The 23,989-nt window shown below is 38.3% G+C and overlaps 1 protein-coding gene across 4 annotated transcripts in view; it reads right to left on the reverse strand.

Moving 5' to 3' along the window:
- Positions 1-12,581: 12,581 nt before the first annotated feature.
- The window catches only part of LOC111338500 (fibroblast growth factor receptor 1-A), a 28,584-nt gene continuing 17,176 nt past the window's right edge, over positions 12,582-23,989 (reverse strand). For 2 of the 4 annotated variants that reach the window (XM_088727629.1, XM_088727630.1), the window contains exons 7-20: positions 23,553-23,611; positions 23,208-23,434; positions 21,862-21,978; positions 21,438-21,456; positions 18,578-18,620; positions 18,173-18,452; positions 17,451-17,561; positions 16,386-16,576; positions 16,085-16,207; positions 15,807-15,877; positions 15,099-15,139; positions 14,544-14,640; positions 14,076-14,175; positions 12,582-13,494 (exon numbers count right to left, since the gene is read on the reverse strand). In XM_088727629.1, the coding sequence (XP_088583755.1) occupies positions 13,429-13,494; positions 14,076-14,175; positions 14,544-14,640; positions 15,099-15,139; positions 15,807-15,877; positions 16,085-16,207; positions 16,386-16,576; positions 17,451-17,561; positions 18,173-18,452; positions 18,578-18,620; positions 21,438-21,456; positions 21,862-21,978; positions 23,208-23,434; positions 23,553-23,611 (1,545 nt within the window). In that variant the 3' untranslated portion in view covers positions 12,582-13,428. Of the gene's footprint in view, positions 13,495-14,075; positions 14,176-14,542; positions 14,641-15,098; positions 15,140-15,806; positions 15,878-16,084; positions 16,208-16,385; positions 16,577-17,450; positions 17,562-18,172; positions 18,453-18,577; positions 18,621-21,437; positions 21,457-21,861; positions 21,979-23,207; positions 23,435-23,552; positions 23,612-23,989 lie in introns of those variants that run through there. The other 2 variants (XR_015989573.1, XM_088727631.1) reach the window with 2 other exon arrangements.

Below are 23,989 nucleotides of genomic sequence, written 5' to 3' on the forward strand. Positions count from 1 at the left end.
TATTAATGCACTTATGAGTGATTAAAAGTTTATATTTCCATGGAAATTTCTTAATAGAAGTTCTGGAAGTTCCACTGAGGCACAATCCGGTTCCCTGTGCGGTATAATGACTCTCTGAACCTCTGTCAACTGAACGCTACAATAAGGTTTAACTGATCATTTGACAAGCTCTTTATTCGCATTCAAAAAGGAATAAAAAAAAAAACATGACTTAATATCCACTATTGTTATCCAACTACACGTAGACGAGTACAAATATCACGCGCTATTTGTACTCCAGAGTACCGGTTAAACAGGTTTTCTCGTATCGCGCAAGCGAAGAATTGAATTGAAGTTACAAAAAGAAAAAATGGCGGACAATTTGAATCATATTTCTGAGGACGAAGAGTCGGAATGGCTGGCAAACATAGATCCAAGTTTACTTGATCAATCGAGCGAAGAAAAACAGCTATACGACCAGGAAATTTCTTCATTTATTGAAGAAAATAGAAACATCAACACGACAACGCGCCAATTCCGTTCGCATACTTCTGTCTCGCACTCCCCGTAAATAAATATCTGCGAAATTCGCCCGCACTGAAATAACAATTTGGCGTCTTGGATAATAAATAACTTATTAGACGTTTTGTTGTGTAGTATCGCTGAGTATTTTTACTCGTTGTTTGTATTTTGACTCGCCCTACGGGCTCGTCAAAATACGGCACAACTCGTAAAAATACTCAGCGATACTATACAGCAAAACGTCTACTAAGATATATTTGTTACATGGCTGTGTCTCACAAGGACTGGGAACTACCGAATTCACGAATTTGATTGGCTGAAATCAATATTGAAAGTGGTCTAAATTTTCTCATCTAGACCGGCATCTAGACCAGTCTAGAAAATAAAGGTACAAAGAATATAAAAAATTGGCATATAAGACACAGCATATAATAAACATCTTATTAAGCGAACTAGGTCGGTCTGTATGGGAGAGTCTTGACCTCGGTCGCTGGTACAGACCTCACTGCGTTCGGTCTGTACTGGCGACCTCGGTCAAGATTCTCCCGTAAAGACTTCCCGCTCGGTTAATAAGAACTACTACATGTACATGGCGAAAGAGCCAGACAAAAAGAAGAAAGCGGGGAAAAATAAGCGAAGAAGCGATTTTACTGAACTGCTATCCTCTCTTTGTTGTAAATTTATTAACGGGCTTTACTGATGCTAAAAATCAAAACCACAGACAGCCTTGAATTTGCTTTCGCTCTCTCTCGCAAGAGTTTTTATTCAAAAGGACGTAAAGACAGCAGATTGACAATAACTCTCAAAAAAGAAACGACAACTTTGAGTTTAGATTTACAAGAAATGTTTCGACATTCTCATGTCATCCTCAGTTGCAAATGAGTTTAACGGTTGTACATTTGAATTGATATTATTATATATATTATTATGTATATTATTATATATATCATTACATATTATTATATATATTATTATATATATTATTATATATATTACTATATATATTATTATATATATTATATATATTATTATATATATTATTATTAAAGATATTATTATTATATAGAAATAGTAAAATCAATAATTGATTTTACTATTTCTATCTACGCTCTACTTTATGTATTGAGCACTATACAGCCAGCTAAAGCATCTCCTCCAGATCCCCTTGTGGCTCTGCAGAGATCGATAGGCTTTTAATCACAAAAGAGGCTTATTGGAGTGCTCAGTTGTTCTCTTTGGCACCCCATAGTTTGAATAAAAGAAAGGAATTTCATTCGAAAAATAGAATTTGCTATAATTAATTTTCCATCTTATATTAGGCGCTACTAATTGATCGTTCAAAGGCCGTTGTCTTGGATTTTGTCGGCGCTTTAGGTGTGGATTGGACTCAGAGGCCCTGCCAAGGGATCTTATTATGATTAGTATCAGTTAAGGGCCCCTCCAGGGATTTTGTTGCTAATTTTCCCTTTCGGGCTCCAAAGGCCTTGTTTTGGGATTTTGTTACGGTTTACAGTTGTAGTAAAAAGTGGGCCTTCCCTTTTTTAATGCTCGCCGCATTGCTTCTTTGCAATTGATTACGCCACTCATATTAACATATTTAGTATTCTTATCTCTTAGTATTTAGGGTTTGTTCCATTGCTTTCTTTGTAATCAGGTTTTTTGTTTATTAGCACCAGTTCATTAGTCGTTATCTGTAATTTCGTAATCATTAGCACTTCGATCCTATTTAAAGCTCTTTTTTTATTTCAAAAGTTGTAAATAACTGAAGAAGGTCTCTGACCAAAACGTTTTTTATCATAATTTTTTATATTTATTACGTCAGAAGTTGTCCATCCTCGCAATTTTAAAATCATATTATCAGTATTTCCTTCAAGCTCTGACGCCAGCACCCACTTTCACATTAAAACTTATAGTTTGAGAGTCTCCTAATAAATTATATTTTGGTTAATCGAGTGTAATTTGCATAATGAAACCTCTGTTTTCGCTCTTTGACAGTGGCGGTATTCCGATGATAGCGGTAGAGTTTGGCAGGCCTTTCGGCGGATATATTTGGGACGGCATCCTCCTTCAGCTCGTACTTCGTGGGTGTTCCAGGTATTTCTGACTTGAGGTCCCGTTCGTAACAATGCGGTTCCAAATGTTGATGAGAAACGCGTGAGTCTTTCGCGACGGTAAATTTTTGCCAAACATTTTCTTTTGAAGATTTTGGTATTTGATAGCTCATTCCGTGTTTAGCCATGACTTTAATATGATCATTGGTACATGCAAATGTAGTGCAACACACAATAAGTAAATTACTGATGGCTAGAAACTATATCAGACAAGTAGACATGAGACATGTTATACCTTTCGTGGTATTTCGAGCCAAGCAATGTGAATGTCTACACAGGATGCTAAAGAAAGCCTGGAAACACCAGCTCTCTTTCAAAGTGAAATAAATTCTAATTCCGAAGAATGCCACACTGTGTTTGCTAAGAAGTATATAAACATACCAAAAGCAGAAACACATCTCTCCACAAACGCACAAGAGACAGCTTATTGTGTGATTTATGAGAAACTAAACTGGGCTCATGATTGCGTACAACCGCGTTGAGTTTCGCCATCGATCTCTCACTCGCAGACTACTAAGCTGATAAGGTTTGCAGATATCTTCCATTTATGTTTTTCTCAGTTCGTGAGCGGGCAGTATTTTACGAATCCTGCTATCTGATTGGTTCCGAGAGCGGGCAGTATTCTCCCCATCCGGCCCGCTCACGGCGGGCGGTATCCGTTTCGCTTGGGTTATTTTGCAGAACATCTCAAGCTTCGTTGCAATTTTTCACAAATACATCTCACTTTGCCAGCTGGGCAGAATTTTTCAGCAAAGACTTCGATCACGACCTTTTGGCGATAAATAATATTAATTCTTTCTTCTCTCTCGCTCTCAAATCACTTTGGTTTTTCGGCAAGAATTGATCTCGAAATAAATTTTGTGGTACTTAATTTGTTTATAAAAAGATTGAAACGCGGCCTAAAAACTCTAAAAGTTAAAACGAGAGGTAGTCGCGGTTAACGATTACGTGTCTCTTAATCGTTAATATCTGAATTCTTCAACACAATTTGTTCGTTTGTGCAACGTTGAGCGAAGTGTTAGTTCTAATGGAAAATTCAAAATCTGACTCGTGAATTCCGCGTTGCCCGCGAAAACCGATTTCGCACGAATCGCTTCGCGGTTTTCGCGTGCGGAATTCACGGGTCAGGTATTGAATTTTCCCTGAATCGCATCATTGAATGAAAAATAGGAAAACAATTAACAATTATTGGACGAGGTTGAGCAAAATATCGTGATCTCCGAGACACTGACAAATCGTGATATTTTGCGATAACCGATTTCAATAATTGTTTTATCATTCGATCACCGAGTCTGTTTTCAGTTTTTTGGGGGAAGCGGCAAGCGAAATTGTTTTCAATTTTTCGGGGGAAGCGACAAGCACGCACTGCTACCAGAAATCAAATGGTTTCCTTCTCAGTTAAATAATTTATTTTGTCGACTTTAAATTGTACGCACAGTCAACTGTTAATTAACAAAATGTATGCCTTCAAATGGCTGAAACCTCTAGGAACAAGTTCACAGTCTTGAAGGATTTGAAATCCGAGAAAAAGGGGAAAATGTATTCCTTGATGAATCAGCTTTAAAACAATATCTGAAAGTTCACTTTAAAAGTTGAAAGTGCAGTTGTAAAAACTATTAACTGTCTGCTGCGTGTTAGATTGCTCGATACTTAACTCATTTAGAATATGCTCTTCCTGAGAGGCTGTGAGAAGTGGTTTCGGTGCACTCTCAGCTACAGGAATCGAAGACGTTGCCGTAATGGTTGTTACGGTCTTCTTGTTGTTCAACGATTCTGATGATAATACACACAAGAGCGAACACAAGAGCGTAGTTACTGCTGCGCATGAGCATAATATTATTTGCAGCAAAAACGGAGTTAGACGGTAGTACACATGAGCAGCATTATTTGTAGGCAGTTATTTGCAGGTCACGTGGTGGGTTCCCAGCCAATGAAAATGGGGGGAAAATCCATCGAATGATAATATCGTTTGTTTTCATCCTGACTCCTGAGCGCGCGCTTTTGAAAGCCATTTCGAAGTCAACTGTCAAAACTGTCGTTGCGTTAGCGAATAGGAAGCAAGGTCAGTCGTACACGTTTAAACCTTCTACATCTTTTATTGGAACCTCGTGCTTATAGTTTTATTATAAGAAATTGTATGGAGCTCTCCGAGATACTTACAAAGCAAGCCCCGCGTGTCTTCTCATGAAAGCACTGAAAGTTTTACATCGCGATTAATATAAGGAAAGTACCTTGAAGTGTAAATACGTGTATTGATCGATATTTTATTCCTTAAAAAACAAAGAAGTGTTTCATGAAAAGTCCAAGAACTTTGATATTTTTATTTGCAGAAATTCACTACAGGCAACTGCCATTAGCTGAATCGTTGAGATGAACATTCGACTGAAAGTTGATGGAAATATTCACTGGAAAGCTGTTGAATGATACATTGGTGAACAGCCCAGCCGTTTGTATTCTGACTCGCCTTAAGGGCTCGTCAAAATACGGCACAACTCGTAAAAATACTCAGCGATACTATACAACAAAATGTCTAATAAAATATACTTATTTATAAGGTCATAATAGTAGCAAGTAGGATAAATATTGTAAGAAATATACAACTTTTTTTAGAGACATGTTTCGGCATGCTTATGCCATTTTCAATCAATGAGTAACTGAACGTGAGTAATTATATAACAGACAACGTATGATGCACGATCCTCGCAGTAGAGAGCGCTATTTATGTAATAGCGAAAATCAGACCTGAAAAAAAATCAGGCCTGTACGGGATTCGAACCACTGACCTCTGTTCAGCGCTCTACCAATTGAGCTAACAAGCCAACTGTATATAACAGACAAGTAGATTAATAAAATATTTACAGTATGATGTAATAAAAAAGCGGGTACTAATTACAGCGAGACAACAAACATGAAATTAAAGGTGTGAACTAAAATGCTAGAAAAGTGTTATAATGCTGTAATTGTTTGTTAAGTTCAGGTTTGATCTTATTTATATAAAAAGCTTGTTTGAGTTTGAGTTGTTGGCAGAATCCAGAATACTAAAGCAAGAAAGGGAGTATTTGTTCTTACAAGAAGGAGATGTGTTAAAATGCTTAAAAATATGCGAGTTTTTATCGCTTTCCGTGTGCTCCTTTATACTAGTAGAGAAGTGGCGACTAGTTTCGCCAATATAACGGGAATTTCATCCCGCACAAGAAAATTGATAAACTACCATGGATTTTAGAGCATCAGGAGTACGATCTTTAACACTGAAGATGTTTTTAATTTTGAAAGAAGTGAAAACTAGTTTGATATCTAGGTCCGATTTACAAAAGCGCTTAGTGAGTTGTCTGAGTTTAAGGTTTACTATTCTAGAATAATAGCCGACAAAAGGGAGTTTAAAGTAACGTGTATTATTGTCATCAATGTTCCGGCTATTTTGAGAGGAGGACCCGTCAAGATACCGCTTGAAAGTTCTTTCAATAATATGGAAGGAAAAAAATTACGTTTTAAAGTGTCGGAAAGTTTCTTATGATCGTTTTGAAGACGGGAAGAGGTGTTGTTGATTTTGTAGATAGGTCAATAAGAGTTCGGATAAGGCCAATTTTGAAGCATGATGGAATAAAACTGAAGAAATTTGTTAGGAGACCAGTGTAGGTTTTTTTTATGAAAAACTGAAAAAAACACAATCATTCGAAGAGTTGTCGATAAATGTATCAAGAAAGGAGAGTTTACCATCATGCTCTTTTTCGAAAGTGAATTTTATGTTGGGGTGCCGTGAATTAATGTAATCAAAAAATGACATCGCATCCTGTTCATTGTGGAAGACACAAAAGGTGTCGTCAACATAACGCCTATAAAGTACAAGGCGAGTCGAATGGTTAAAATCATTTAGGTTAAAATTATTTATCTTGAAGATCACTGTTAAATGCTGAAGGTAAACTGATTAAAACGGAGTAATTAAGCTAAAACAACGAGGTTACATAAGTTTATCATCAGACCACTCTCTGTGATAAGGTCACATAATAGTTTGTTTTTATCAACTAATTTATTCATTTCATTTAACTTAATTTAATTTAATTTAAGTAGTTTCAAAAGCTGACGTTTCGAGCGTTAGCCTAGGTAATACTTAAAGCTTCACACACAGTTTTTATAATCTCATAGTATTGTTGTTTTTTTTCCTCCACAGAGGCTGATCAACATGAAAATGCACGTTGAGGACTTAAACGTATACTCTCGTATATTGTCTCACGCAGTTTTTGCAGATAATGTATCGGATTCATTTAAAATCTTCCCGCATAAAGTTCCCTTCCGTTAATAACAAACAGAAGAATGTTTACATCATTTTCTGGTGGTTCACCATATCCACAAATGGATGGCAGGAAAATCGCAAACCTACTTCAACAGGACTACAGAATGCCTAAACCACAGTATGTGGATGGTAAATTGTAAACTCGTCATATTATTTTTGCCTTTCCTACATTAATTTGTCGTTAGTCCCAAATAAAGAAACAAGCTTAAGGAAATGGAAACCCTACACAAGGCGAGACTTGTGATGATGATGAAAAAATTTGATTTTCACCTTGGCTGAGTTAAAGCTTAACCCCTTATTCCTTAGAATTGTTCTGACAGCCCAAAAACGATTCACCTAATTCCAAAAGCACATTATCGCTACGAAAAAACGGCGAAGAAGTATCAAGATAATAGTATAGCAAGGGTGGAACTAAAACGAGAACTGATTGGTTATCGAATAATAACGATATTTTAGACGGAGGTTCTGATTGGTTCAAGAATGTATGAGTAAAATCTGGAATGGAAAGGACCAACACAAAGAATGTTGTGGGGAAGGGTCTGCTAATATTAACCCTCTCACAGGTAAGAAGGGAGGTAAAAGTTATAATAATCTCTTGGAGGGGATTTTAGCTTTACTCTGGAAGTTCACAAAATTGCTCCTTTATATCTGCCCTGTTCGCAAATTTGTTGAAAGATGGGTTAATTAGTTGATGCCCCAGGAAAAAATAATGAAAGAAGTGACTGATGCTGTAGAATTGCTGTGAGTAAGAAATGTCTAAGATATTGTAATTTATAGAGTGTAGCTGGAAATAGGGGTTCAAACGGCAAAAATGTCCAATTCAGGGTCAAAAAGTGGCATTTTATGACAAAAAAGACTCTCCAATTGATAAGACGTCGTAAACCTTTAGCGACGCTTCTAGTGTCAATACCGCATTATAAAAGTTTCACAAAAACACCATTTCAGACAAGGCCTTAGTTGTAGCCTACTCGAGCAGAAATATTTGCGATTCGCGCTCATTTCAGTTTCTCCGGCTCCTTTCGGATCATAAAGTTATTAATAGTTATAGCTATTCTTAGAGCTGAACCTGAGGGATCAAAATATGCGCGAAACGGAGGTAAAGCCGGCGACTCGCCTAGCGATTTTAGTCACCGCGATCGGCGCATGACAGATTCGTCGATCGCAGCGATGGACGAAATCGATCACCGCTCACCGCACCGGGTACACCCGGCGACTTTCGCCAATCGCTGCGATTGGCGTTTAAAATCGCTGAGTGTATCGCCGACTTTTTCAAAGACTTCCGGGATTAATGCTATTAAATTAACTTCTGTTTTGATTGATTTATTGATTACCTTTCTGAGTTTCCACTCTTTTGATGTTCGTTTTGACTGCCAAACTTTTACCAAGTTCGTCTGTGGCAGTGATTACAAATTCATAGCGGAGCTCGCAGTGCGCGTAGCGAAGCACCATTATTATCAAAATTGGGAACCCTCAAGCCGAAAAAAAAATTAGTTTTCACGAGAGCGTTTGTACGGAGAAAAGAGAACAGGCTAACGTGTATATGTGGGTGACTAAGAATTCGGGTGTGTTTGCAGTAGTAAACATACGAGCAACCTGATATAGTGAGCATACTCGAATGTGGTGACCCAGTGCAGTGTAACGCGAACATAACCCGTGGGCATAACACGAGGCCTTCACGTGGGATAGCTGGACAGGGATGGAAAACATCTGCGCATGCGTGGCGTGAGCATGTTGAAGTTGTCGTTGGCGCGCTTTTCGATCGTTTGATTAACTGTGTATTCGTGGTATTTTTCCTTTCAAACTGGAATGTAAGAACACTATTTGAAAACAACTTCTGTTAACTGAAATCTTCGATATGTTGAACGTGTTATTTTGGGAAATGTTGTTGCTTGTTATAGAGCCAACAAGTTCCGGAATTCAATACTCGATAAGGAAGCCCACTGTGAGCTTAATTTCTTTGAGTATAATTGATCTCTATTTTAGATAATAAACTGACATTGAAATTAATAAAAGGTAAATAATACCATGCTTTAGTAATAAATATGAATCTCTTAGAAATTGGTACTTTTTATCTAGGCGAGGCGAAAGCACACCCAACCTACACGGCTCTACGTGTACAAATTTAAATCGATGCAAAATATCGCCTTACCCCATGCTTAGCTCCAGCACAGGTTACAAAATTACTTTACATATCACATCGGAGGAACTTAGCATTCGTTACAGTCCCAACGGTGTATTGGAAATTATTGATTTCCCATAGCATGAGAGAAGCTCTCATGAATGTTGCCACTCAGCAAAAGCCACATGAGATCCACTGTTCTCGCGAAAGTGCTATCCAAGAGTAAAATTCCTTGGGAATTTGGAATAAATAGAACGGTGTTGGAACTCAATATGAAAACAGCAGCTGGAATCGCTTCAGGATTAATGCTGACAGGGAGTTCGGGACCCATAGTGGTATGACCGATGATATGGTTTATTGCTGTAGGGATTTGCAGAGCTTGTAGGACACCAAAGGTATAAGGAGAGTTTTTTTTTTTATTAAATCATAGATCCTGTTGCCTAGTAAGATTCCTTAAACAATTATCTGGTACACCCATGTCTGACTGAGTAGAATGGTTATTACAGAAATATCCACATCGGATGAAAAAAACAATTTTCTAAGCATTAAGGTAATGAGTGTTCGTGAGTTGCTTCCAGTTCTGCCAAGAATTGCTGACTGTGAAACAGTGCTCAGAAAGAACCAAAAAGTGACATTACCACGTTTATGGTTGCGTGCTGCGGGTCTCTGGCGCACGCGCAGACGTTTTTTGTCCCTGTCAGCCAGCTGACAACCCGCGTAAGCAATGGTTTTGAGCGTAAAATCATTTTTCAGTAATTTGCGAAGTTATTATATTGGTAGGCTATGTCATCTGGAATAAATTACCTCACATCAAATTTGTAGGGAAATAGGAAAAAGAAGTCAAAGCGTAGAGCGAGTCGTGAACGACACGAAGGAGGGTGAGAAAGGACTCGACCAAATGAGCAGAAGCATGGGAAAGAGGAAAGGTTCGCAATAAATACCCTAGACGGGTTCTTACATGTCAATATTGTGAATATCAAATTACTGCGTTCAACTTCCTTGTGAATATGAATATCGCTGACTCAACCTAGCTAACATTTCAATTCACGGAAAGACCATTGATTCAAATTTAAGGGTAAGACTAGATAACAAATAAACCGTGCGGTATTACTGAAATTAATGTTTTGAACGCCTACTCAATCACCAAAATTTACCCTCAAAACCACTGCTTACGCGCGGGCTTCGCATCAGCTGGCCAAAGGAAGCCCTCGTGTTCTGCCCTAATGTTATGCCCTTGTGTTATACCCTCGTGTTATACCCTCATGTTCTGCCTGCGCCTTGCCGTATACTGCACTGTGTCACCGCATTCGAGTATGTATGCGCACTTTATCGGGTTGCTCCGATGTTTATTAACGCAAGCGCACCCAAATTCAGTTCTTAGTTATACGTATGCACGCATGTGTATTCTCCTCTTCTTTCCCCCAGGGGTTGACCTCTTGCGTATTTACTGCTAAGATTTGTGCCACCAATTCAAGTGTTCGCTCATGCTAAAAGTAGCACCTCGTAGATACGACCGGTCGTACGATCACAAGATTTTTCCGAGTTTTCGATAAGTTTTTGGGCGTGATGGGTTACTAATTTTGGCAATAATGGTGCTTCGCTGCGCGAGCTGCGAGCTCCGTTACAAGTACTTACGCGGTTGACAGGGCGAGTTTTTAAAGATCTTCGTCTTCATTTCATCTACCTCTTCATAAGACTAAAGCAAGATTCAAGTGATGATGTGGACGATTATTGTCCTTGTACAGAATGCAACAAGTAGCCTGTCATTTGACAAGGATAATACAATTATTCAGTTGCTTGAGCACCAATGGAAATGATAATCGATCAGATTCGTCGTATTTTTCTTCTTCTTTTGAAAAAAACTGATTAAAATTCTGCCTTAGGGTAATTTAAAAAGGGTAATGAACATAAGAGACCGATCCCCAGCCGGATTCATATTTCGAGTGAGTTCTAATGAAAGCACCGCCTGACCCCTCCTTATCATTTTCGTAGTTCGATACACATTTTCCTACAAACGCCCACAATCAGCAAATTTGAACACTGCTTGAGCGATGATATGGTGTGTTAAGTAAAACCTTGTTCTTCAAAACGTTGCCGTCCATGTGTCGCCTTCCTTTAAACGTGTAAAATCTGCAACATTTTATAATTCTTACAACGCTTCGACATTCGACTACCAAGATAGGTTCCAATAGCAAATTCGCTGTAATCAGACGAGAGCGACGAACAACTTTCCTTTCAAAACCAATATCTTCTGGCACAACATACATTTCTCTCTTTTAGTTATCAATATCGAGTCCATGGGTGCTCCGTACATCAAACGACTGATGGAGTCCCTTGAAACAAAAACAGAAGCTTTGATAAAATAACGTTAACTCTGAATACGCTCACTATCACTGAATTAATAAATAGAGAGGCCTTGACTGCGTTCTGTTCTGTTGTAGAGAACGAAAGAAATGTCGGGAGAAACATCTGACTTCGTCTCGTAGTTCTCGTGTTTCCCTCCCTTTCTCCAGAACAGAAGTACATTTGTAGTTTGGCAAGTGAAAGTTAACACTTTTCTGAAGTGTTTTAGTCTCAGTGTTCGGTGAATTTTTCGGTGAAGCACGGCCAGATCGTGGCTTATAAAACACGTAAGTTTTTTAATTTTGCACATGAAAATTCGAAAACAAAGTGCTCAAGACGTGTCTTTTACAAATAAATAACAGCTAGCTGGATTCACAGAAACACTGAAGATTGCTCGCGATGACAGCGCCGTAAAAGTGACTGATGTGGCCTTCCACTCAACGCATTACAGGACATCAGAGCAAGCTCTTAGTTGTCCACTCAAAGGGTGTACGTTATAATGTCCGTGGCTTGCTTCTTTGCGATGATTGGAGATGGCCTTGATGAGCTAGTCGTGATGGACCTCAGCATGACCGCAGTTGCTCAGACACAATTATGATTTGTATGAATTTTAAGTTGCACTAGTTTGGTTATATTAATTCCCCTTCTGTTCAGTAAGGATAGTACGAATCGCACAACTCGTGAATGCACTAGACGATCCACATCAATTCAAAGAAGCGTATTAGTTTCGAGATCCACAACTTTTAAAGTCGAGAAATAAAGGCTCACGGGAATTAATGAATTTGAGACCCAAAAATTTAGAGTAGAGACCGAAACTGATATCCACAAATGCTGTGGTACTATGCATGGGCGATTGTCATAGGATAAAAACTTCTGAGGCTCAGACAGATTTGCGTATTTGGAGGGCCAGTAAACAGTCGTGGAGTTTCAGAAAGTCCCGTTTGTCTTTACTTGTCATGTCAAATTAGTGTCTGGGTGTGTAAGTAAAGCGTGGGGATGGATAGCTGACAAATTAATCTTTACACGAGAACTATGCGGACCGAAGAAAGTCGATACTTAAATGTGGGGAGAAAAAACCGTGCACCGCCCCACCCCCTCCCCCCAAATAAGTGCTTCTTACTTCTGACTATCGAATCCCACGCGTATCTCACATGATGAATTTTACCAAGTTCATGAATATCTCAGAAATTTGAATTTCTGCAACAGTTACCACGCCTTGTGAGAAAGCATTGGAATATTTATTGCGTAGATTTGAAAGCACAGTTTAAATGAAAATACATGTTTTGTCTAAAAAAAACCCTTCATTTAACAATTATTTGCGGAAGGTGAAGAGAGAATTGTTGAATAATACCTGAGACCAAATCGAGGGGATTACTCAACACTCTCTACTGAGCTCAAGGGGAATAACGTTTTCGTACAATTGCTGCTCAGGTGCTTTCGAAGTCTGTTGTAAATTCGTTTGGTAAATTAAAAAATTATAAATTCTGTCATACTCGCCGCATTACTCGTATCGAGATGAGTAGCAAGTTTCTCCTAGATTTTAACAGGCTCATTTTATTAGCACAACAAAAACTTCATAGCACTCTTTTGAAAACCGTCACGTCAAACTTTTCAGTATACTTTGTGCTCTTCAGAGTTGTATTTTCTTTTATCGCGTTCATCCCTTCCTGCGTAACATTGACAAAACGCGATGTAGCCATTTTGAAATTTACCTCGCGCGAGGTGGTTATAGCGAGATATGACGCAATCCTTGACCAATCAGAGCGCGCGCATCTCTACAATCACCGCAGCAATTATACTAAAAAGCTATAACACGTGGGGAAAAATTTGGGTAGCAGCTTTTTAAACTCGTTTGTATAAAATCTTTCGTTTTTTCAAGAATGAAAGCTTAAAAATATCTATCAAAATAATGATACAAAAAGCTGCACTTCGCCTCGCTTTGCTGTTAAACAGCTTGTTTTGAAGAGTTGCTTTATCACCAAAAAATATGGGTTAACTTGAAATCTATAAGATCTCATAGGGATGCAATATTCAGTACTTAATCCTTTCCTGTTTACACTCGCTTACTCGGTTAGATCGTCAACATTAACGTAGAGTCGATCGTCGTAACTTTTTAAGTTAATCAAACCCTGTAGGAAAAAAAAGGAAATGTGAGAAAACAATATTATGAAAAGAAACGGGTGTAAGTTATTCTGTACTGTTAATTTTTCGATGGCTCCTTCATTTTTTTTAACCAAGAAAGAGAGCAGCTTATTTACACAATTCATATAAGATAGAGCAGTTTTAAAGTGAGTGTCGAAAAACTGAACCCAATGTACTCACAACTATCCATCAGAAAAAAGGTTAACATCATTATTAACCAAAGAACTCAAAGTAAAATCAGGTGACCCAGCCGCTTATAGGGGGAAAACGTGTGTGATCAACTTTGGGTTGGTTGTAGTTTTGCATTTGATTGGTTGGAATGGTGGCATGAATTTTCTAGACTAATGACAGTAAAGTAACTAAAACCAAAGCAACTCCGAATCACACTCCATACTCAATTGAAAACTGCTTCAAAGGCGAAATAAGTTGACGCAATAAACTACGCTTCGAGGTCTTCAGAGTGACCGCAGTTATCAATGAAGTTAATTTGATGGTGGTAGATTCTAGCAATCAAACTTTGAAAAGAACAAAACCAGAGAAAGTCTCTTTGTAAACTCTACAATTCTACCTTGTGCTGGTTTTCCATTTCTTTGAGTTTTTTCCTTAAAGTTTCAAAACATGGTCTGAGGTTAGGGTCGGCTTTCCAACATTTTGTCATTATGCCATACCTAAATCACAAGGAAATCACCAAGTTTCCTAGTATGTCATTGGTGGCCTGGCCTTGGCTAAAGACTAGTGTCTTTAACGTGAAAAAATGGTGCGACGAAGGAACAGTTTAAATAGAAACAGCTTGGCCTATCCTTGATGAACAAGCTTTTTAGTTTAAAGATTCCATATTTTTTTGATAAAGGACAAAAGATCCATACATATACCACCTGATAATGAACCTCCCCTTACACTTCTCTTAGTTAGGCTGCATTAACGAGGAAAAACAGGGAAATAATGAGGCGCACAACAACTCAAACAAAAGCAGGACAAATACTACTGTAAGATAAAAGCCATTAGAAAAAAAAACAACAACACGATATCAACCTACAATTTATCATCCACATGTTTTGGTTTAGGCATTCTGTATCCCTCTTGAAGTAAGTTTGCAATTTTTCTTCCATCCATTCGTGGATACGGTGAACCACCTAAATAAGAGAAGCTAATGTTAACACATTCTGCAATGAAAGGCTCTACATATTTTTTTCTATTTCCACACAACGCTACCATTCTCGAACCATTTAAAGTTTTTTCCAGCCAAGACAAGCGACTGTAGCAATCTTAACTGGCTTGGTAGGACCAATACCAAATTCTACAGATGAAAAAGGGGGTTTATGAACTGAGTTGATAATGTAAATTGGCCACCGTAAAGAGTTTCAAAGCTGAAGTTTCGAGCGTTAGCCCTTTATCAGAACAAACGACGAGGGGCCGACGCTTGAAACGTCAGCTGTAAAAGTTATTACGGTGGCCAACTTACATCATTAACTCACTTCATATCACGTAATTTATCTCGTCAAATTCTGCAGAGACTGGTACACACTGCTTACTTAAATGACTTCGTGTCGCCTTAACTATTGAGGCTCAAATAATCAGCCTTGTAACTTACCAATCGTGAAAATCTCATAGAGGAGAACTCCATAGCTCCAACTAAAAAACAAAACGCGATGAATTTAAGGATATGAAATTACTTTCCTGCAAAAAAAAATTAAACATCCTAGGAGGGGAGGGGGAGGTAGCGAGGAACACAGTAGAAAAGTCATCCTTCTTGATCCCTGATTAGCGTAGGTATAAAAAAAGAAGCCGTACTCTCTACCCCAATGAGAAACGGAAGGGACAAAACGTCACTCTCTTGAATGAAAATATAATAATAACTCTCAACTTTTAGTGGTTCACCGTTTGGTTCATTGTTTGGTGAATTCTGTTTAGCTACAGTTGGTGGTTTTTGTTTATTTTAACCTAAAAGATGGTTTACAGTGTCTTCATGGTCAAGTTTAGGGACAACAGCAATCTTCGCCGAGGTTTTGAAGGAAGTTTACGCGACTTTCAGAGATGGAGCAATTTCAAGAAGAAGGGCAGAAAGTCAAAGATATGTTTTGGGAAAGTTACAATGTTTTCGTTTCGTTACAAACAGCCCTTAGAACTGAAATCTTTTAAAATACACCAACCGCGCCAGAAATAGCTGTCTTCTCTTCCACAAAATACAAACACCAAAATACAGAAGGAACACAATAACTTTTTTCAGACCTGAAAACAGTTCATACAAAACCATTCTCGTTGAGCCTAAATACAGTATTCATGCCGTCCCTGCACTCACACGTCACTCTTTGTAGAATATTTTCCGTAAAGCAACGCCTCAATTGCAGTCCATTTCACAGGGAGACGCCCCTAGAAAAGGAGCAAAAACACTAGGATTCGGCTTAGTCTATAAAAAATACCAATGCTTCAAATGGCGAGAACAAAGCAAAAAAGTTCCAGTAAACTGAAGACGATTTCCGGAGCTTGTTTTCTTTGAGCATTCACGCTAGCGAGGCATCTTCAGCCACATAATCCACAAGAACATTTAATCTTTTTCTTTAAGTGAATCATTCATACCCTGGTTTTCCTTTCGTAGATGTTGTCCTCTTGCACATCTCTGGCCATTCCAAAGTCTGTCACTTTGCACGTTTCCTGTTCTCCCACCAACACATTACGAGCTGCAAGGTCTCGATGAATAACCTTCAGCAAAGAAAAAAAAGTTACTTTTGAAAACGCCCTCTAACGAAACGAGAGATGGCGACGCCTCAGCTGACACGAGATGCCATCCTCGGCAATGAGTCCACGAGTAAAAAAAAAAAGTGAAGTACGGGGCCTTATTCTGTAACGACGTCACACAAAGAATAATTACATCACTCACTGGTATCGATGACAAATAGGACATTCCATCAGCGATTTGCCAAGCAAACGTCATCAGCTGCTGTGACGTCAGATTCGTTTGTGGTTTGATATCCGGGTCTCTGTAGTAAGTATCATTTAATCCACGGCTTTTTCTCAGGTAACCCAGCAGATCCCCAAAGGGAACATATTCGATCAACACCAACAGTGGCTCTGGTAAGACAAAGAAGGTACCGCCAATACTTGATTATATGCTGTACTCAGAAAATGAATTAGGAAAATGAATTAAGAAGGGGTAAGATGTCGATGTCACTGACCTGACATCATATTAAACTTTTAGTAAGAGCTGCACATGTGTTATCTTCATGGTCTACCACCGGAGAGCCTTCCGCCTCGAAAAATGTTTATCTCTTGGCGGCTCAAATCCGCCATATGTGCGCAATTCTTATGAATGCAGTTTTAATGTCAGCCCATTTCGTTAAGTTTTGCTGATCTTAGATCTCAGCTATTGATTAAAGACACGCTGTTATTCAGCAGACATTATAAAACTGTGTCTATTTCTCTACTATCGGATGAGCCATACCCAGATCTCACACTTACTCACGAGAATAGAATAAGGTCAAGCTTACCAGATTTTAGCATATTGGTTTAGCAGATTCTCCCAATGGTTAAGCTAGTTTAACCAAGAGCACTGTGTGGAACTCTGAGTGTGAGGTGCCGAAAGGTAGGGTCCCTGCTCTTCATGCACCTCAATCCCAGAGGTCTGCATGGTGTGCTTATATCAATTTTAATATAGCGTTTTAAGGTTACTGGTCGTTTCGTACTCTGCCAGGTCAATTCGTACCCATTCAGTTGAGTCAATTCGTAGTCATAGTGATAAATATGTTTTCCATGTTAAGTATGTTAAGAGTATTGTCGGTCTCTTATTTTAAAGAGCAATAGTACCTGCCTTAAACAAGTTAAGGACAAGTGAGTACTAACTAAATTAAAAAGAAAGATATCTGTGGCTCTTCATAGCGATACTTTTAAAACCTTATTTCAGTTGCTGACATTAATCATAGCTGATGATGCACACTTTAGGATTTACCAGATTTGGTAACGCATCCAAGAAGTTTGATGACGTAAGGATGAGGTTGAAGTTGTTTCATCATTTCAAGTTCAGATAGCAAATCTTTTCTTTCTGATTCAGAGGCGTTTTCTGCAATATGATTTCCGATTAATTATCGTCAAACAACATTTCACATAGAATCACAATTAAATTAACTGTACCATTAATATAAGTAAACATAAAGAGATAGATCAATAGCAAGATGACCGGATAGACAAGTAGACAGGTAAATAGTGTAATAAATGTATGGACAAAGAGATACAGGAGATAGAGAGAGAAAGATCGGTGTATTTATAAACAGATAGAGACAAATAGATCGATAGATAGGTAAGTAGGTGGATAGATTGATAGATAATAGATATCATTCAGCTCTATCATACATCATATTTGAGGTGCTTTTCTTCGTAAACGTAAAATGCCTAGGTTTAAAATTGTGACAATCTTTTGAAGGTGAATGTTTACACTGCATCTTAAAACTGCATCGCTACATGAACTACAACAAAATCAAAGATTAATTGTTGACTGCGTCATTCTATGGAGGTATCTGTGAACTAGTCATACATAATGATTACTCTAAACAGGAACTTGGAGAATAGGCAGAAACATACGCTATAACACAAAACAAAACAAAATTGAAAGAAAACAGAAACATTTGGACAGAATTTGAGACTGTACAACATGATTTCATTATTACTTGGTACCTTTCAACAGTTTAACAGCTACGAGTGTCTTCTCGGCTCTTCCTTGTAAGTTATCGGCTGTTGCCTTGGCAACCTGACCAAAAGCACCTTTTCCAACGATCTGCATTATGGTCACATGTTCTCTAGCAATCTCCCAGGAGCGTGTGCATAGATTAGGAGAAGCATACTTGCTGATTTCTTCACTGCTGATTGGGCTGGCATCTGCCGTCAATTGTAAACGAGTTCTGTCATCCAGTGCCATGTAAAGGCTTTGAGAAGGTTTTGGCATTTCGACGGCACTCTTGGAGACAAAATTGTTTTCAACTCAACAACAGCTTGAAAACTGTTTTGAATCTTCAAACGAAAACTACACTAGAATATACTAGACTTATATGAAATTATAAAGAAATAATCGATTTGACCCACTGCTGTGGTTTCTCTCCTTTCATTACTTGAATTTCCAACTGTTCTGAAACAAAAACAGAAATATAATAAAAAACAAAACCAATCCCCTCTGCCTGAAAATTCCAAACTAACAGAAAACCTTTCCAGGTTTGAAAAAGCGACTTGAAACCGGATGTAGGCACGGCTACTGTCAGACATCTGTAAGCAGATGATAGTGTGGTCTGATCGTCCAGGTGAGTGCAGTCCTTAGAAGGACTGTTGTCGGTGGTGGTGACTGACGAGAACCTGTTCCGTTCGGTTCGTATGTAATGTGAGACGATAGTTTTTGGCGTGGGAAACTGGACTTCGCGTGAAAGGTACAAAACGGGGGAAAATAACTCGGTAGAGACCACTCGGCTTGCGAGAACGGAAACTCGTCATGTTTTCCTGGCACACGGAGATCTACTTCTAGCGAGCTTATACGGACGTCAAGGATGAAACAACGTTTTGGTTCCACAGTAGACTTTATTCTAATTCAGGCTAATAACTGACATGACCTCTAGGCTCTTCAGTTTAGTTATTGGAAAACCTTTACAAAGTGCTTACTTAAGTATTGAGCTGGTGTGAGATGCTATTGCTGTCTAAATTGACCATGTTTGAAAAGTATAACAAAAGAAGCGGAAAAGGTCTCTTTGAATATAAACGAAGGCTGCTTAGAAACTTAGCTGAGAATTCATAGTTCTGGTAGAGAAAATATACATGCCTTACTTGTAGTAGCGTAGCTTAGGAAATAAAAGTGGACAAGTAATTAATAGTTCTGCTTATCTATGCAAGGTTGGTGTGGAAACTATCGAATGAAAGGAAATTAAAATTACGAGCACAGACTCAGCTACCAACTACCATGGGAAACAAATTTTCCAGAAAGACCATTAACACTTATCGTTACCAAAAAATTTCACTACAAATGAACAACAAGGTACCAACCATAGAGGTATACAATAAAAGCATGCAACAAAGCAAAAATCTCTTAGTTTACTACTCAAAAACTACTGCGGCTTTTTATCTTTTCTAAAACATCGTAATGAAAGAAACTCGCATGAATTGAGAACGGCTAGAATACCGAAAACAGGGAATATATATGCTTAAAGAACCACTCGAAATGAGTCGTTTGCATGGTGCCGGCAGAAGATGGCACCTGTTGAAGGGAGTCTGTTTTAAGTTACTATACCAGCTTTCCAGAGTCAGTCGTTGAAAGTGGTTAGTACGGTAGGTTAGGTATTGCACAGAGTCCCAGTCATCAGTGAGGTTCGGACTGGACTTAGAACATTCGACTGACTACAACAATTATTTTACTGACTCTGATAATGACTTCGAGACGTCAGTCACCAATACCGACAACAGTCGTTGTCAGACCTACACTCACTCGGACAATCAAACTACACTAAAGCATGTAACCCCGGGTTCAAACCATTTACTGTAAATGAGTAGAGTAGACTTGCAGCTTCCTTAGTGCTTTACAACAAAACGGAACGCAGTCCAGGCTTCTTTGTTTGTTGTATTATAAAGAATCCGTCCAATTCTCTACTTATTACTTTCAATTCTCAAATCGAATAATAATTTTCGAGGCGAACAGAAGTGTTGTCAGCATGTTTTATACTCATGAAACATGCCAAAATAAGCTGATCAGTATCTTTTTTTAAAATAGTTCAAATAATCTGATTGGTTAAATAGACCAATGCTGTCGAAAACTTCAAACCATCAAAACTCACAAACCATCAATAAATCACTACCTTCAATGGTCCGGCAGGTCGAATTCAAAACTTTCGCTAGTATTTTTTGAGGCTTAAAACAGAATCTGAAAGCGAAATTTTCAGTGAAATGCTGCTAAGATGTGCCTCATAATACAGAAGTTTTTTCAAATGACAATCGGGAAACAAACTGTTGAAAGCGCATGTTTAATGAATGAACGACAGCCGAATTTACAGGAACATGAAGATTGCTCGGGGTGAATCATAATCAGCTGCTTTGACTGATGTGGCTTTCAAATCAAAACATCGGAAAGGATTTTAGAGCAAGCTCTTAGTTGTTCACTCGAAGACAGGACAATATAATTTCAGAGGCTCTCTTCACTGCGATGACCGGAGATCGTCATGATGAGCTAGTTGCGATTAACCTCAGGATAATCGCAGTCGCTCTGATGCCATTGGGATTTGGTTAAATTTTGACCGTTATGCCAGTTTGGTTATAGTTTTCATCATACCTGTTTTGTCCTGATTTGTTTTTGAACACGAAACTATAAATACTATACGAGTGCTAGTTGCGTTTGAGTTTTATTACCGTACGTAAACTTACAAACAAACCTCGGACAGTCAATTTCTTTTTCTCTTTGGTAATTTGCGTCTTTGCCGGCTCACGTTGTATTACGTCAATAGAGTGCTTAGCATGTTTACAAACCTTTGTTTCGTTCTTCTATTGCTACTTGTTCCAAAATTCCACTTTCAATTGAGGAAAAAAAAAGCTAGAGAAAAGTCCGGGAAGTGGTCGGACATCTTACAAATTGGCCGGATATTGTACAATTTGGCAGATGGTGTGACGGCTTCAGCTCAGCTCCGTTTTTTGTACTCTGATATAACACGCTCTTTCAACCAATGACAGCGCGCGTTATATCGCAGCTTTATCGTTATTTTTTCTACAGATCATTAGGATAATGATTATTTCAAAAGTGACAACCATTACATCCCATGTCTCAAGCGTGCCCCTCAAGTGTTCTACACGATCTATCATTTTTGGAGCGATCAGAAAAAATTATATGAAAACAAAATGGGTGTTTAAATTGTTAAAAAGATCGAGCCCTAAAGAAATAACGCAAGTAAACAGCAACATTTCGATACAAAAATCTCACCTTCTGCTCATTGCCATCTCTGTAGTGGAAAAAAAAAAAAAAAAAAAACAAAGCGAAACACTTAAGAAAAAAACGAACAGAACAAAGCGACACAAAACAAGAAATAGTCATGAATAATCGACATCAAAAAGCAAAATTTATCTTATACAACCAAAGTAAATTAAAGTCGGTTTTATGCACATCAAGTTGAGTCTTTAAGTGTGCAACATAAAATAATGGCGGTCTTGTAGTTCATAGCTAAATAGCTATCGTTTTTTTTTTAGAGGTTATCTATTAAAAAAAAGATGTTTAAACAAAGATCACAAGGCAGTAGATAGCGAACTGAAGCTAGTACTAAGTCTCGAAAAAAAAAAAGGAAAATGTTGAAAATATATTTTGGGGATGCCAATACTAGTTAAACGCATCACATGAATGCAACACTTACCTTCAGTGCCTTTTCTATTGAGCCTCCTTTTCCTGCTCGCCCACCACACTAATAATCCAGCAACAGCCAGTGCAACAACTGATCCTAACACTGCACCAACAATAATGCATACGAAACCTACAAAGCGTGATAAGGTTAAGATACACTTTCCTGAGTACAAGCGTATATTTACAAATCAAACAACGTGGTCGAGCCTCACAAGGGTTGAGTTTCATTTTTCACAAGGGAATGTTTTTTTTCTACAGAAATGGTCAGTAAAGTAGGGCTGCAAATAACGGCCGGTCAACGGACAATGTCCGGTCAAAACTGGGTACTGACCGGAAAAATCCTTGGTTTGCCGGGCATCTTGTCCGGTCCTTTACCGACTCGTTCAAAGAAATTTTAATTTTTAACTGTTTGATAATCACAAGGGACCCAGTCATGTTTCCAAGAAAAAAAAAAAAAAATATAAAAGTAGACAAATTAGTGGTCGAGAGATTCCCGGCAGTCCGCGATGTCATCAAATCCTGTCGCGACCGCAAATCATCGTGTCTTCCTTTATTTTATTTACTTTTTTTAAGTGTTCTGAGTTAGTAGAGGGTTTTAAATTTGGCTAGATACCATCATTTACTCCTAAATAAAGTGATTGATTGTTTGATCGATTGAATGATCGGAAAGCACCCTCACGAAGAATAATCTTGTTGCATCGAGAATACTCCAAGTAGCATTAATTTTGTTGTAAAGTGCAAAAAGCGAGCAAAAGGCCCAAAACCTGGAGAATCTGACCACTCTTTCACTCTAACAAAAATTCACAACTGTAACTTTAAAAAAAGTGCTCCGAGTATAATATTTAATTATAAGTGATTTTGCCAGATGTAAAGTAAAACGGACAATTGCGGTTGTATCTTGCGTAACCGTTCCACGTACTCAATGCGAGGCTGCTTCTGCAGTACAGAATAGTAAAATTATTGACTTGTAATTTTCATTGCCAGACCGACAAGGACTCAGTTGTTTTTTAGTTGTAAAGGGATTACTGTGCAATCTAGGTTCACTATCGCAAGAGTTCGGACTGTTAAAATTTGACCGGCCAAAAACGGGTAGTGTCCGAGCAAAAGAAAGTTTGACCGGACAACGTGACCGGCGACTGCCCGTTAGTTATTTGCAGCCTTGGTAAAGGTTGCAGTGGACAACTGGGTCCAAATGAAAGTACAAACCTCAAATCGATAGTTTACCATCTCATGCCACACTGCAATAGTAACTTTCAAAAACATTTTTCTCGCCAAAAAAATGCTTCCAACCAAGCACAGGGCAAGGGCATTCATTCATCAACTTGCAAAACTTTTAAATGAAGTATTATGAAGACTTACCACCAGAGGGCCCCTCAGGTGGTGATGTGGCAACTCCACCTGATGATTCCACATCAGAGGCACCTCCACTGGATGGTTCCACATCAGGCCTCTTTCCTTTTAAAGCACCAACACCGAAGTCTCCCAACTTGCCATTTTTGACCGCGTCATTAAGTGTTATGATAACATCTTGTTCCTTTGTAGTGGAGTTGAATTTCAGTGCAAGGTCAACTATTATACTTCCACACCTTGGAACCGACAACAACTGAGAGTTATATTGACATGAAGTGGAAAACAAACAACAACGAAATAAACGATAAAAAAGGGAGCAATTTGAAATCATCTTGAACCTAATAAGTTACATACCTTACACTCATTGACTGCACTCTTTCATAATCAAGTTTACCAGCAAATGCCCTTTTGAGCTGCAAGTGAACATTTTAGTTGTTTGTTTAAATTTGGTAGTGTACATGTGGCATATGTATTATGCATGTAGATGTACATAAGTACAAATGATGATGACATCAAATATTATGTTCTACCTCAAATAAAATTGAATATGGTTGTTTTGCTAAGAATAAAAGTGAGAATAAGTCTATGATAGTATTAATCAGTTCATTTCTTTAAAAGTGCGACTTCAATAAAAAATCGTTCTTCTTCTCGTCACTTGCTTCGTATTTTATTTGTGGCTAAAAAACACCAGACCAATTATCCCCCTAAATACAAAGCACGAGTAAACACTGAATAATAAGAAGAATAGGAAAAGCTTTTTAAGCTTAAAATTTGACACAACTCTAAGAGAC

Source organism: Stylophora pistillata, chromosome 7 (genome assembly GCF_964205215.1).
Source record: "Stylophora pistillata chromosome 7, jaStyPist1.2, whole genome shotgun sequence".
NCBI lineage: Eukaryota > Metazoa > Cnidaria > Anthozoa > Scleractinia > Pocilloporidae > Stylophora > Stylophora pistillata.